The 14112-nt window shown below is 43.2% G+C and overlaps 1 protein-coding gene across 1 annotated transcript in view; it reads right to left on the bottom strand.

The window, feature by feature from the left end:
* Positions 1-450: 450 nt before the first annotated feature.
* The window catches only part of GTF2F1 (general transcription factor IIF subunit 1), a 32754-nt gene continuing 19092 nt past the window's right edge, over positions 451-14112 (bottom strand). Inside the window, 9 exon segments of the mRNA XM_032211406.1 lie at positions 451-959; positions 1468-1588; positions 3868-4006; positions 5654-5727; positions 7769-7888; positions 9622-9680; positions 11364-11508; positions 13714-13827; positions 13830-13897. Coding sequence (XP_032067297.1) covers positions 755-959; positions 1468-1588; positions 3868-4006; positions 5654-5727; positions 7769-7888; positions 9622-9680; positions 11364-11508; positions 13714-13827; positions 13830-13897 — 1045 coding nt within the window. The 3' untranslated portion in view covers positions 451-754.

Genomic DNA, 14112 nt, shown 5'->3' with positions numbered 1-14112 from the left:
TACCAGCCAATGCCACCTGGCTATTACCCGGGGGAGGGCCTTCTCTGTGGCAGCTCCGGCCCTCTGGAATGAACTCCCCCCGCAGGGATTCGGACCCTCACCTCTCTCCAGGCCTTCCGAAAAGCCGTCAAAACCTGGCTTTGCCGGCAGGCCTGGGGCTGATGAGTTCCCCTCCCCTCTCGACATGCATGGTTGTGCGACTGTTGTTTACTTTTATTATTTGTATTTTGTTTTTTATGTTCCCCCTTTTTCCCCCTTGAATTGTTCGCTGCCCTGAGTCCTCCCGGAGAAAGGCGGCATACAAATAATAAAATTCTATTCTATTCTATTCTATTCTATTCTATTCTATTCTATTCTATTCTATTCTAGACGGGTTCTGTGTGTGAACAATTAGTAAGGTTGTAATTTCTAGGTCTTCCAGAAAAATAAATAAATACAGGGGACAGAGTGTAAAAGGTGTACAGGTTTATTTCCAAAAATGGCACTGTCTGTTAATTCTCTTTCCCATACATCCCTACATCTCATTCAGAAAAATGGCATCTTACGTACCCAGTAACGGGTTATGCCAAACTCTTCCCCTGCATCTACCACCCCCAATTTCCAGAGGGCTTCCAGGTGAAAGCAGAACAGGGGCTTCTCCCTTTCCCCAGAAGGTCAGATGCCAATCCCATGGTTTCATCTTCCAGCCACCAGAGCCGTTGTGGAACCACAAGACGCTCAAAGCCAGCTGGCAAGTACCCACGCCTGGCCCTGTTCATTCCTTAAGGAAGAAGTGCATCTTGTCGTTGATGTTCTTGCGCTCAGGGTTCAGGCGCTTAAGAATCTGTGCCAGCACATTGACTGTCTGTTCGCTGCTTAATCCAGTCTTCTTGGTCTGGAATTTCTTTAGGAGATCCTTAGTGGTCATGGGCTTGCGAGTCAGATACCGGCGCACAGCATCTTCCGTCAGCTGTACATCACTGCAAAAAAGGAAGCAAGTTAATGGACCGATCCAGACACTAGCTATAGTTCTAATTCTGGAAATAAATTCACAAAAGATCATAGCAATAGCAGTTAGACTTACATACCGCCTCATAGGGCTTTCAGCCCTCTCTAAGCGGTTTACAGAGTCAGCATATTGCCCCTAACAATCCGGGTCCTCATTTTACCCACCTCGGAAGGATGGAAGGCTGAGTCAACCTTGAGCCGGTGAGATTAGAACCGCTGAACTGCAGATAACAGTCAGCTGAAGTGGCCTGCAGTACTGCACCCTAACCACTGCGCCACCTCGGCTCTTAAATAATATTATTAGCAATATTTAAATACTTACTATGAATGCCTAACGTACGTTTGATGAAGTTTAGGTGTTTTAACGTTTCATACACATTGGATGTATATTTTTTGTTTTTTTGTTTTGTTATTATTCCAACACCACACAGTAGTCTCACTTCCTATTTCTGCTCCCTCGTAGCTTATTCATATACTTACCCACTACTGGGCGTTGATTTTCCTGACTGTGGCTGTGGGGTAGATTTCCCAGATGTGGTGGCAGCATCCATTTTCAACCTCTTAGCAGCTGGGAGTTCACTGGAGCCTGCCTGTCGTTTCCCTGTCCAAGGCAAACGAAAGTCAGATAAACTTCAGAGCTACAATTCAGAAGCACCTTCTGATCTGCTCTCTCCTGGCAAACAATTCCAAGGACCTTAGCCCACGTAAGGACAAGTGGAAGAGAGAGTTGCTGAAGAAGGAACAAACAGCCTAGATCAGTGTTTCTCAACCTTGGCAACTTGAAGATGTCTGGACTTCAACTCCCAGAATTCCCCAGCCAGCATTCGCTGGCTGGGGAATTCTGGGAGTTGAAGTCCGGACATCTTCAAGTTGCCAAGGTTGAGAAACACTGACTGGCTGGGGAATTCTGGGAGTTGAAGTCCGGACATCTTCAAGTTGCCAAGGTTGAGAAACACTGACTGGCTGGGGAATTCTGGGAGTTAAAGTCCGGACATCTTCAAGTTGCCAAGGTTGAGAAACACTGACTGGCTGGGGAATTCTGGGAGTTGAAGTCCGGACATCTTCAAGTTGCCAAGGTTGAGAAACACTGACTGGCTGGGGAATTCTGGGAGTTGAAGTCCGGACATCTTCAAGTTGCCAAGGTTGAGAAACACTGACTGGCTGGGGAATTCTGGGAGTTAAAGTCCGGACATCTTCAAGTTGCCAAGGTTGAGAAACACTGACTGGCTGAGGAATTCTGGGAGTTGAAGTCCGGACATCTTCAAGTTGCCAAGGTTGAGAAACACTGACTGGCTGGGGAATTCTGGGAGTTGAAGTCCGGACATCTTCAAGTTGCCAAGGTTGAGAAACACTGACCTAGATTCTTCTGCTAGCTTTAATTCAGCCTCAAGATATGATTCCGTTCAGTGCCAGAGATCTTGAAAACTCATCACCGCAGAAGAAACTTTCGCAGCCAGAGACAAAATTTGTTTTTCCTACTCCAGTATCTGAACTAGAATTAAGATCTTTAAACTTTAGCTCAATTATCCAACCATTCTGAAGGGATACTTTGGACCTCACACAAGTGAAGCATCTTGGGAGATTCAATAAAGTAAAAAAAGCTTCCACCAAATAAAAAATCCCTGGCGATGTTATCAGAGTTACGTTAATTTTAATATTTTTTAAGATGAGATTTAATTTAAAAAACTCTCTTTAGGCTTACATCAAACTCCGAACAAAGTCCAGACTATTTTCACGAGTAGCCAAAAAGTGCAATATTCACAAGAATTTCCAACGCACATTCTCCCAAATAATTTTCAGGGAATGCACAATTCCAGTCACTTGTGGAACAGTGGCTGGAGGAAATACAAAGATTGTGTTACTAAAAGCCACAGAAAAAAGAGGCAGATAGTTAAGCAGGCTTAAAGACTTTAACTACTGAACACCAGTGCTTGGTTGAAGTAGATGGCCTCCACATTTTTCAAACTGTGTCTCTGTAGGCAAAGCATTTCGAAGTGCTTGCTTTGAAAAGGTTTGAGGTTGAGGTTTATTCGATTTATATGCCGCCCTTCTCCCAAGGACTCAGGACGGCGTACAACATTAAAAGAAACACATACTACAAAAGTTAAAAAGAAATTAAATAGGATATCCCCAAACCCAATTAAAATTAACAATGACACATTTTTTAAAAAAGAATTCAAATTAAAATTAACAATAATCAATTCTTTGATTTGTTTTGTTCAGGCCAGGCTGGCTTGCTGGAAAAGCCAACTTTTTAGGGCGCGTCGGAAGGACCGGAGGTCGGGGATTATACGAAGCTCCGGGGGCAGCTCATTCCAGAGGGAAGGGGCTCCCACAGAGAAGGCTCTCCCCCTGGGGGTCACTAGCCGACACTGTCTGGCCGACGGCACCCTGAGGAGGCCAACTTTGTGGGATCGCACTGGACGGTGGGAGGCTACCGGTGGCAGTAGGTGGTCTCGCAGGTACCCTGGGCCTAAGCCATGGAGCGCTTTAAAGGTCATAATTAGTACCTTGAATCGCACCCGGAAGACAACCGGCAACCAGTGCAGGGTGCCTAAAAGGGTGTAACATGGGAGTACCTGGGTGCCCCCATGACAACCCGCGCAGCCGCATTCTGGACCAGTTGAAGCTTCCGAGTGCTCTTCAAGGGCAGCCCCATGTAGAGAGTGTTACAGTAGTCCAGGCGAGAAAGGACAAGGGAATGGGTGACTGTGCACAGAGCATCCCGATCCAGAAAGGGGCGCAACTGATGTACCAGGCGAACCTGGTAAAAAGCCCCCCCGGGGTTTTCACCAAGGCTTCCCAAAAATACGCTGAGTTTAGAGGGTACAGACACCAGCAAAGAGACAGACAAGGTGAGATTCCCACACATGGCCCTACCTTGTTCCAGCTTGTTGGCTGCAGCCCGCAGCATGGACGAGGTGCTGCCGGCATCCACCAAGGGGGTCCCTGGACGGCTGTTCCCTTGTGAGCTGCTGGCTGAGCCCTTGCGTTCCTTTTTGGGAGGAGTCTTCTTTTTCTGTGAAGGTGTCAGGAGGATGGGCTCAGTTATGCTCCCTTGTTCCGTGACCCGACAAAAGGGTCAAAACCGCGCCCGACTAAACCGCGTCGCTGACGTCAACGCGGCGACAACAGCCAGCGTGGAGAAAGAAGGGCGCTTTACAATAGCGCGTCGAAAGAAAGCCGATTTAACTTAAGGGTTAGGGTTAGGGTTAAGGTAAGGGTTAGGTTTAGGGTTAGGTTAAGGGTTAGGGTTAAGGTAAGGGTTAGGTTTAGGTTAAGGGTTAGGATTAGGTTAAGGGTTAGGGTTAGGGTTAGGGGTTAAGTTTAGCTTTAGGGTTACTTTTACAGTGCACTTCTGTCTCCGCGCTGTTGTCGCCCTGTTGATGACATCAGCGCCGCGGTTTAGTCGGGCGCGGTTTTGTCATTCGCCCTTTTGTTGGTGAACCCCCTTGTTCTATCCAAACATGCCTGAACCTGAGCCCCATACTGTGCTAAAAAGCCTCTTGAGTAGACAGAACATCAGCAAGGACTACTTTGTGAGGAGCCAAACGAAGCTGATGTTGGGAGACGACCTTCATCTTGGACAAGGAGGGAAGCAGCAGCAAAATAACTTTGTGCTGTGGAATCCAGAGGGCCAATTTATGTTAGTGAAACAGCTTCTACTAGGACGTATTTTTAAAACCTCAACGCCAAAAACATAAGCCGGGCAAAACGTTTTATAAAGGAGTTGCTTCTATCCATTGATTTGTAAAGCTGTCAAGCAAACCAAACAGACGAGCAGAAGTATAGAGCTGGGAAAACAATTTGTAGGGTCACCAACTATTCCGTGAAGTTAGGGTTAGCAATAGCAGTACACTTATATACCGCTTCATAGGGCTTTCAGCCCTCTCTAAGCAGTTTACAGAGTCAGCATATCGCCCCCAACAACAATCCGGGTCCTCATTTCACCCACCTCGGAAGGATGGAAGGCTGAGTCAACCCTGAGCCGGTGAGATTTGAACCGCCGAACTGCAGATAGCAGTCAGCTGAAGTGGCCTGCAGTACTGCACCCTAACCACTGCGCCACCTTGGCTCCTGGTTCACAATATGCAAATATAGTTGCCCATCTGGCTGAGTTGCAGTGGTAGAAACAGGGGACTTTCACTCTGGCCTTTACCCTTGACAAAAGCTCTGTTCTAAATACAAGCACACCGGAAGTGTTCTGGGGTTCACAAACCAAGTAAGGGAAGCAGAGAAGAGATGGGATGGGTTCCTGGAGATGCCAGGGACAGTAGCTAGCCTTCCTGCAGGAGGCAAGTTCGATGCTAGCTACCGTATTTTTCGGACTATAAGACACACCAGTGTATAAGACGCACCAAGATTTCGAAGAGGTAAGTAAGAAAAAAATTTTTTGCCTTCCCTCAGCCCCCAGCAGCCCTCTGCAGGCTTCAGCAGAGCTGGGGCAAGGCAAAAAAGCCTCATTTTTTGCAAAAAAAGAAAATGGCCCCTTTTTCACAAAAATGGGATGTGAGGGCGGGGCTTTGGGAGGCCCAAAATGGCTGTATTCTGTGTATAAGACGCACCAACATTTCCATGTTCTTTTAGTGGGGGAAGGTGCATCTTATACTCCGAAATATCCGGTACCTCCTCTTCTCTGGGCAAAAGAAGCTGCCTCTGGAATTACCGTCATGAAGAGAGCTGAAGATGCTTCGCTGTCAATGTCGCTATCCTCTGATGTCTCCGACTCATCACTGCTGTCTGCAAAGCAGAGTCAAGAAATTTATTTTATTTATTTATTTATTTATTTATTTATTTATTATTTATTTATTTATTTATTTATTTATTTATTTATTTATTTATTTATTTATTTATTTATTTATTTATTATTAAAATTTATAGGCCGCCCAATCCTGAAGGACTCCGGGCGGCTTACAAAAGTAAAAAGAGAGAAAAAGAAAATAAAAGGACAATATAAAAATCACAACACCTCATACATTCATTCTAATCGGGGCTGGACCTCAACAATGAGGTCAACAGCCCCAGGCCTGCCGGAACAGCCAGGTTTTTACAGCTCTCCTGAAGGCCATGAGGGTGGGTAAGGTCCGGATCTCTGGGGATAGCTGATTCCAGAGAGTCTGAGTAGCCACAGAGAAGGCTCTCCTCCGGGGGCCCGCCAGCCGACATTGTCTGGTTGACGGCATCTGAAGGAGGCCCACCCTGTGGGATCTTACCGGCCGTTGGGAGGTATGTTGCAGTAGGCGGTCTCGCAGGTATGCTGGTCCTAAGCCATGAAGGGCTTTAAAGGTAATAACCAACATCTTGAATTGTGTCTGGAGACCAATTGGCAGCCAGTGCAGCTCGTGAAGGATAGGTGTAACATGGGTGTACCTCGGTACACCCAATATCGCTTGCGCAGCCGCATTCTGGACTAGCTGTAGTCTCTGAACGCTTTTCAAGGGTAGCCCCATGTAGAGCGCGTTGCAATAATCGGGAGCTTTCTCTCCTATCTTCAAGGCCCCCAGCCACATTGACATGAGGGTGCTGAGCTGCTGGTGGCTCCTCAAGCCCGTCTCAAGAAACTCTCATAGCGGCTGCAAAACTGCCGTGCTCCAAAATATTCCAACTTTTCCTCAAGCTCACAAGAACAGAGAAAGCACCCAGTTTCTGCTCCCAACTCCCAAATCAAAGGTCGCTGGAGGTTTATTTCCGTGGCCCTGTGTGGTAAGAGAGTTGAATTCCACAAGAAAAAAACAGGATTTGGCAGCTGATATAAAAATCAGGCAATTAAAAAAAAACTGACTGCCACAATTTGCTCTACCCTTTGAAATGAGCTACCCCCAGAGATCCGGACCTTGCCCACTCTCACGGCCTTCGGAAAAGCTGTTAAAACCTGGCTATTCCGGCAGGTCTGGGGCTGTTGACCTCATTGTTGAGTTCCAGCCCCGATCAGATCGAGTGCATGAGTGATGCTTTTAAATTTGTCTTTCCTTTATTTCTTATTATTTCTTTTTTTCTTTTTGCTTTGTAAGCCGCCCAGAGTCCTTCGGGATTGGGCGGCCTATAAATTTTGCAAACAAACAAACAAACAAATAAGTAAATAAATAAATAAACAAATAAGTAAGTAAGTAAATAAATAAGTAAGTAAATAAGCAAGTAAGTAAATAAGTAAATAAATAAATATAAATAAATAAGTAAGTAAATAATAATAATAATAAATAAATAATAATAAACAAATAATAAAATAATAATAAATAAATAATAAATAAATAATAAAATAATAATAAATAAATAATAAATAAATGATAAATAAGTAAGTAAATAAATAAATAAGTAAGTAAATAAATAAGTAAATAAGTAAGTAATAATAAATAAATAATAATAAATAAACAATAAATAAATAATAAACAAATAATAAATACATAATAAACAATAAACAAATAATAAATAAATAAATAATAATAAATAAATAATAATAAATAAATAAATAATAAATAAATAATAAATAATAATAAACAAACAAACAAACAAATAATAAATAAATAATAAATAATAATAAACAAACAAACAAACAAACAAATAATAAATAAATAATAAATAATAATAAACAAACAAACAAATAATAAATAAATAAATACTTCTGTTTCTTGTCAAAGCGTAAGGCTTTTGGAAAGCTGAATTGTATGCTTGTTCTGGATTTCTATCAAGTCCTACCGGAGACGGTTGCATTTTCCCTTTCCCAAGCTCGATTTATGCGTCCCTTTCCCAAGCTCCTTCCCCATCCAGCTTCAGGCTTCATCACCTTTCTTTTTCTTTTTGTCCTGCGGAGTAGGGACCTTCTTCTCCTCCTCCTCCTCTTCTTTCTCCTCTGCAGCCTTCTCCTCCTCACTCTCTTCACTGCTATCACTCGCTTCGTCGATACCTGGAAAACAGCATGGCTTGGATCACGGAGGAATCAAGGCTTTTCTTGACTTCAGCTTTTCATTTTTTTTTCATTAAACTTAAGAGCGCATCCCCCCCCCCATTGGTTTCCTTTGCCCAGGATAAAGAATGCGCTTCTTTGTGGAAATACCATCCCCAAGAAAACATAAACTGGGATTTGAAAGAGACACCTATAACAATAGAAAAAGAAAGGAAGGGAAGAAGGAAGGAAGGAAAGGAGGGAAGGGAGGAAGTAGAGAATGGAGGGACGAAGGAATGGAAAGGAGTGGAGGGTGGAAGAGAAAGAGAAGGAGAGATAGTAGGAAGAAGAAGTGTGGAGGAGAGGTAGGGGAAGAAGAAAGAGGTAAGGAGAGGTGGGAGGAAGGGAGAGAAAAAGGAGAGGAGGGAGGAAGAGAAAGAAAGAGAAGGAGAGAGGGTAGGAAGGAGAAAAAGAGGGTAGGAGTAGGGGAGAGGTAAGGGAAGGAAGAAGGTGATGGAGAGGAGGAAGGAAGGGAGGGAGAAAAGAAAAGAAACCGATACGGAACTGCTGTATGATATACGATGGAACTTCTCATTCCCATGTTGTTTTTAAGTCATGTGTTTGTTTCTGTTGATGTATTTATGTGTTTAAAATAAAAATTTATAAAAACAAAAAAAAGAATGCGCTTCTCCATTCATTAGCATCTGTGGCAGTGGTGGGATTCAAATAATTTAACAACCGGTTCTCTGCCCTAATGACCAGCTGGGTAGGCGGGGCTCGGAGGTCATGTGATCATGAGGGCGTGGCCAAGTCAATGTCACTCAGGTCGATGGGCGCTTCGCCTTAGTTAATTACCAATGGTAATCAGGGTTAACCGGAGAGGCAGTTTCTGTAAGCAGGGCAATAAAGATTAGACTACAAACAACACCAGAATGTCTCCTTCCTGCCTTCCTTACAGGATTAGCCCTGTAAAGTGGAAAAAACAAAAGGAGATTTCTTCTAACAACCGGTTCTCTGAACTGCTTAGAAAGTTACCAACTGGTTCTCCCGAATAGGTGCGAACCGGCTGAATCCCACCACTGACCTGTGGCTTCTTTTGGCAATAGCTCTCAACCACACATCTGGCCAACATTCGCTGTAAACATAAGCCTTACAGGTCAACAACGATCTAATAGGGATGCTGCTACTTCCCTGAGATTTTCTAGGGAAACGTAAGTTAAGGCATAGAAGTAGAGATATAAGGATCTTTAAATAAAGGATCCTAGGCAGGATTTTATTCAATCCTCAAGGTCTTTCCCACCCCACCCCCAAAAAGTGACTCATCAGCTAACCTAATGTGTATGACAGACACATATATGCAAAACTGCACAATAACTCCAAAGGGCTAACAGGTCAGATGTAACATCGCACCCACAGAATGATTCCCAAGATATAATGACTTGAAAATAGGAGACTATGTCAATAATTTTGCTCATTTAGCAACAGCAATAGCAGTTAGACTTATATCCCGCTTCATAGGGCTTCCAGCCCTCTCTAAGCGGTTTACAGAGTCAGCATATTGCCCCCAACAACAATCCGGGTCCTCATTTCACCCACCTCGGAAGGATGGAAGGCTGAGTCAACCTTGAGCCGGTGAGATTTGAATGCCGAACTGCAGATAGCAGTCAGCTGAAGTGGCCTGCAGTACTGCACTCTAACCACTGCGCCACCTCGGCTATTTGTATAACTGCTGCTGGTCTGGTTCAGCCACGTACCTTTCGGGGTGTCTTCTTTGGCGACTTTTGGCTTGCCGACGGCTTCCTCTGCTGAGCTGCTGTAAAATGACAGAAGAAAACCCAATTCTAAGCAAAACAAGACATTAACACCCTATAAATTGGCAGTAGGGAACCCAATCTATTCCCAGAAAAAAAACCACCATGAATTAGCAGCATACCCAAGGCAGTGGTAGTCAACCTGGTCCCTACCGCCCACTAGTGGGCGTTCCTGTGACCCGACAAAAGGGCGAACGACAAAACCGCACCCGACTAAACTGCGTTGCTAAAACCGTGACAACATCAATGCGCCGACAACAGCGCGGCGACAACAGCACGGAGACAGAAGGGCGCTTTACAACTGCGCATTGACAGAAAGTCGATTTAACTTAATGTAAGGGTTAGGTTTAGGGTTAGTTTTAGGGTTAGGTTTAGCGTTACGTTTAGGGTTAGGGTTAGCGTTATGTTTAGGGTTAGTTTTAGGGTTAGTTTTAGGGTTAGGTTTAGGGCTAGGTTTAGGGTTAGCTTTACGTTTAGCGTTACGTTTAGCGTTACCTTTAGGTTTAGGGGTTAGGTTTAGGGTTAGGTTTAGTTTTACAGCGCGCTTCTGTCGCCGCACTGTTGTCGGCGCAATTCAGCGCTCATTCATCAGAACGCTTTAGAACACGTGGTTTTGTCACTGCGGTTTAGTCGGGCGCGGTTTTGTCATTCGCCCTTTTGTCGGTGAACCGGGCGTTCCAGCTTTCATGGTGGGCAGTAGGGGTTTTGTCCGATACTGAAGCACTTTCCTTTTTTTAAATTTAATTGACTTTTTTTAAAAAAAATCATAGCATTGTTTAAAAACATTTTCATTAGGTTTTCACAAAATCACCGTTACTGTGGAATCGGTGGGCGGTTAGAAAATTTTACTACTAACAGAGATACAAAAGTGGGCGGTAGGTATAAAAAGGTTGACTACTCCTGGTAATAAGGCATCCTCCAGACCCACACCGCAAAAACAGATGCTGGAGGAGCAGCAGCTAAGCCACATGAAGAGCCGAGGTGGGGCAGTGGTTAGGGTGCAGGACTGCAGGCCACTTCAGCTGACTGCTATCTGCAGTTCGGCGGTTCTAATCTCACCGGCTCAAGGTTGACTCAGCCTTCCATCCTTCCGAGGTGGGTAAAATGAGGACCCGGATTGTTGTTGGGGGCAATATGCTGACTTTGTAAACCGCTTAGAGAGGGCTGAAAGCCCTATGAAGCGGTATATAAGTCTAACTGCTATTGCTATCTATCTATCTATCTATCTATCTATCTATCTATCTATCTATCTATCTATCTATCTATAAACTATATATGTATATATCTCTATATCTCTATGCGTCTGTCTGTCTGTCCGTCTGTCTGTCTATCTATCTACCTACCTATCCATCCATCCATCCATCCATATCTCTTATTTATCTATCTATCTAGAGCCGAGGTGGCGCAGTGGTTAGGGTGCAGCACTGCAGGCCACTTCAGCTGACTGTTATCTGCAGTTCGGCTGTTCTAATCTCACCGGCTCAAGATTGACTCAGTCTTCCATCCTTCCGAGGTGGGTAAAATGAGGACCCGGATTGTTGTTGGGGGCAATATGCTGATTCTGTAAACCGCTTAGAGAGGGCTGAAAGCCCTATGAAACGGTATATAAGTCTAACTGCTATTGCTACTGCTAAGAGTAACCGTGCAATTGGGCAGAAATTATCTGCCCTCTTAGGGGAACGTACCTCGATCCATCGACATGTAGTCCACTTCCTGGCCCTCCAAAATCTCCATCATCACTGTCTTCAAAGGCTTCGTCATCTGATCCTTTCTTCTTTTTCTTTTTCTTTGTGAGCGGTGTTTTTTTCTTGGTTTTGGCAGGCTTCTCACCTAGGGAAGGATGCCCACAGGACCGATTTATTTTCTTATGAAAAAAAACATTTCAAAGCCAAAATCTATTAAACCACTTTGCCCAAGGGGAAAACGGCAGCAAACCCAAATTCCAAGCTATTGTAGAAGAGGTGGTCAAAAATGGCACGAGATAAAAGATAATTATTACTAACAAACCTTTGTCTAGTTCTTGTTATGAAGGTAAACTAATCTGGGTCAGAAGAGAGGAGATGTGATACAAATAGTAAACAATTCATTTCTTTTTCTTTTTTTCAACTATAATAACAATAAGGAAATGTTAATGGATACTTTTGGTGATTATTAATGTTAACATTTTTAGAGACTTCTAGATTCTAACTGTTTAGTTTGTTAACATCTAATTATTCAAGATGATAACAATGAAATGATAACCTTAATTAGTAAAATAAACTGGATGTAAATTGCAATTTGGGGGTTAGGGAGAAGACCTATAAATCTTATTAATAAATTTCTGTTGAGAGCTGGTTATAAAGGTATAATCTCCTTTGGGCCTGAGGAGAGGTGAGATGAATAGTAAACGATTTTTAGCTAAACTACAATAATAATAAGGAAATGTTCTGATTTTGCATTTAATAACCGCAGCTAGACTGTTGGTGGTGCAATATTGGAAGAAGGAAGATTTGCCTACTATTCAAGAATGGACACTGAAAGTAACAAACCTAGCCGAGATGGCCAAAATATCTGCATATCTCAAGGACCATTCAAACGAGAGATATAAACTGGAGTGGAAAAGATGGATTGATTATACTCAAAATAAATACGGGATTGAGAAATTTCAGATAGCTTATGACTAAAGAAACCAGGAATGATATAAATTGTTTAGAGCTAGCCTAGCAAGGCTCAAGTGAAAGATGTTATTAACTTTTTTTCTTTTTAAGTTTATTTTAGAATGTTTTTGTTAAAGATTTATGCCTTGTATTGGTTCTGGGAAATCGGGGGGGGGGGAAGGTTGGGGGGGTTGGGGGGAGGGAAGTAAATATTTGGAAAAGTTTGTTTTTAAAAATTTTCATTAAAAAAATATCTGCTCCTTCAGGAACCTGAAAAAAATAATAATAAGGAAATGTTGATGGATAATATTTAATAATATATACAGGTGTGTTGTACTACTAAAAGTAATTTGGACAGAAGCGCTATTTGTGAGTTTGGGGGGGGGGAAAGGGGAGGGAATGTTAGATATCCTACTCATTGAATCTTTTTTATAATATGTTATAAGATGTAAAGTTATGGTAGGCTCATGAGATTCTGAAAGTATGCCAGTAGATGGTTGTGTCTTTAAATATAAATGATCTTAGGGAAAAAAACAAGTTTAAGTAACTGTAATTAAATACAGTGAGAGCAAAAATACGTAAATTTTAAAATGTACAACTTAATTTGAAGGAAGTATAGGTAATGATTGTGGAAGAAACACACGAAATGTATCCGTAACCAATGGACACGCTTTTGTACAAGGTGTAACGAAAGATTTTTTTTTCTTTTTTTGTGTGCGTAATAAAAACAATAAAAAATTGTTATAAAATAAAATGGCACAAAAGATAAACCTATCTTTATGCACACCAGGACCACCAGCTCCTGGATCTCAACCGCAATCGAGAATGGGCCTCTTCCCGGTTCCACCACAAAACCGCGGTCGACTAAAGCGCGCTCGACGAAACCGCGTACCTGACGTCATCACAGCGCGACGAAAAAGCACGCTGTGAGCGCTAAAGCTAAAATTAACCCCTAAACCTAAACCTAACCCCCCGAAACCTAACCCTAAACCTAACCCTAACCCCTTAACCTAACCCTAAACCTAACCCTTAACCTAACGCTAAACCTAACGCTAACCCTTAACCTAACCCTAACCTAACCCTAACCCTTAACCTAACCCTAACCCTAACCCTTAACCTAACCCTAACCCTTACCTTAATGTGAATCGGCTTGCTTTCAAAGCGCTTTTTAAAGCGCCCTTTTTTCTCCGCGGTCGCTGTTGTCGCGTTGCTGATGACGTCAGCGACGCGCTTTAATCGGGCAAGCTTTAGTGGACCGCGTTTTGTCGTGCCATGCCTCTTCCCAATATATTTGGGTGCACTGTCTATGAATTCTGGGAAATAATCCACTCATCTGGATTATAGGAACTATTTTTTCCGATCCCAACCTCTCCCCCCCCTCCCCTCCCACATGCCGCACCATCAGTATCGCTGAACTCGCTGTCATCCGAACTCATCTCCAGTTCATCTTCCAGGTCATGGATTTTCAGGTCGCTGCCTTTCTTTTTGCCTTTCTTCTCTTTCTCCTCCTCTTCTCTTCCTCCCCCTGATCTTTCAGTCGGCGTTGCTGCATGATGCTGAAGTGGTTTAGGACTTTGTTTCTCCTGCAGAAGAGGAGGGTCAACCAGATGTTAAATCTACTCGGAGAGAAGAACCACTTGCAAAAGCTCTTGCAAAAAAACTTGTTTCCAGCTACCATACTGATACGGCGGCCTAGATGTGCGGGAACTGGTTCTGTTTTAGCTTATTTATTTATTTATTTATTTATTTGTTTATTTGTTTGTTTGTTTGTTTGTTTGTCTTGTATGCCGCCCACTCC

This window comes from Thamnophis elegans, chromosome 2 (assembly GCF_009769535.1).
Source record: "Thamnophis elegans isolate rThaEle1 chromosome 2, rThaEle1.pri, whole genome shotgun sequence".
Lineage (NCBI taxonomy): Eukaryota > Metazoa > Chordata > Lepidosauria > Squamata > Colubridae > Thamnophis > Thamnophis elegans.
The sequence above is the reverse complement of the archived record's forward strand: the minus strand, read 5'-3'. Positions and strand labels throughout refer to the sequence as shown.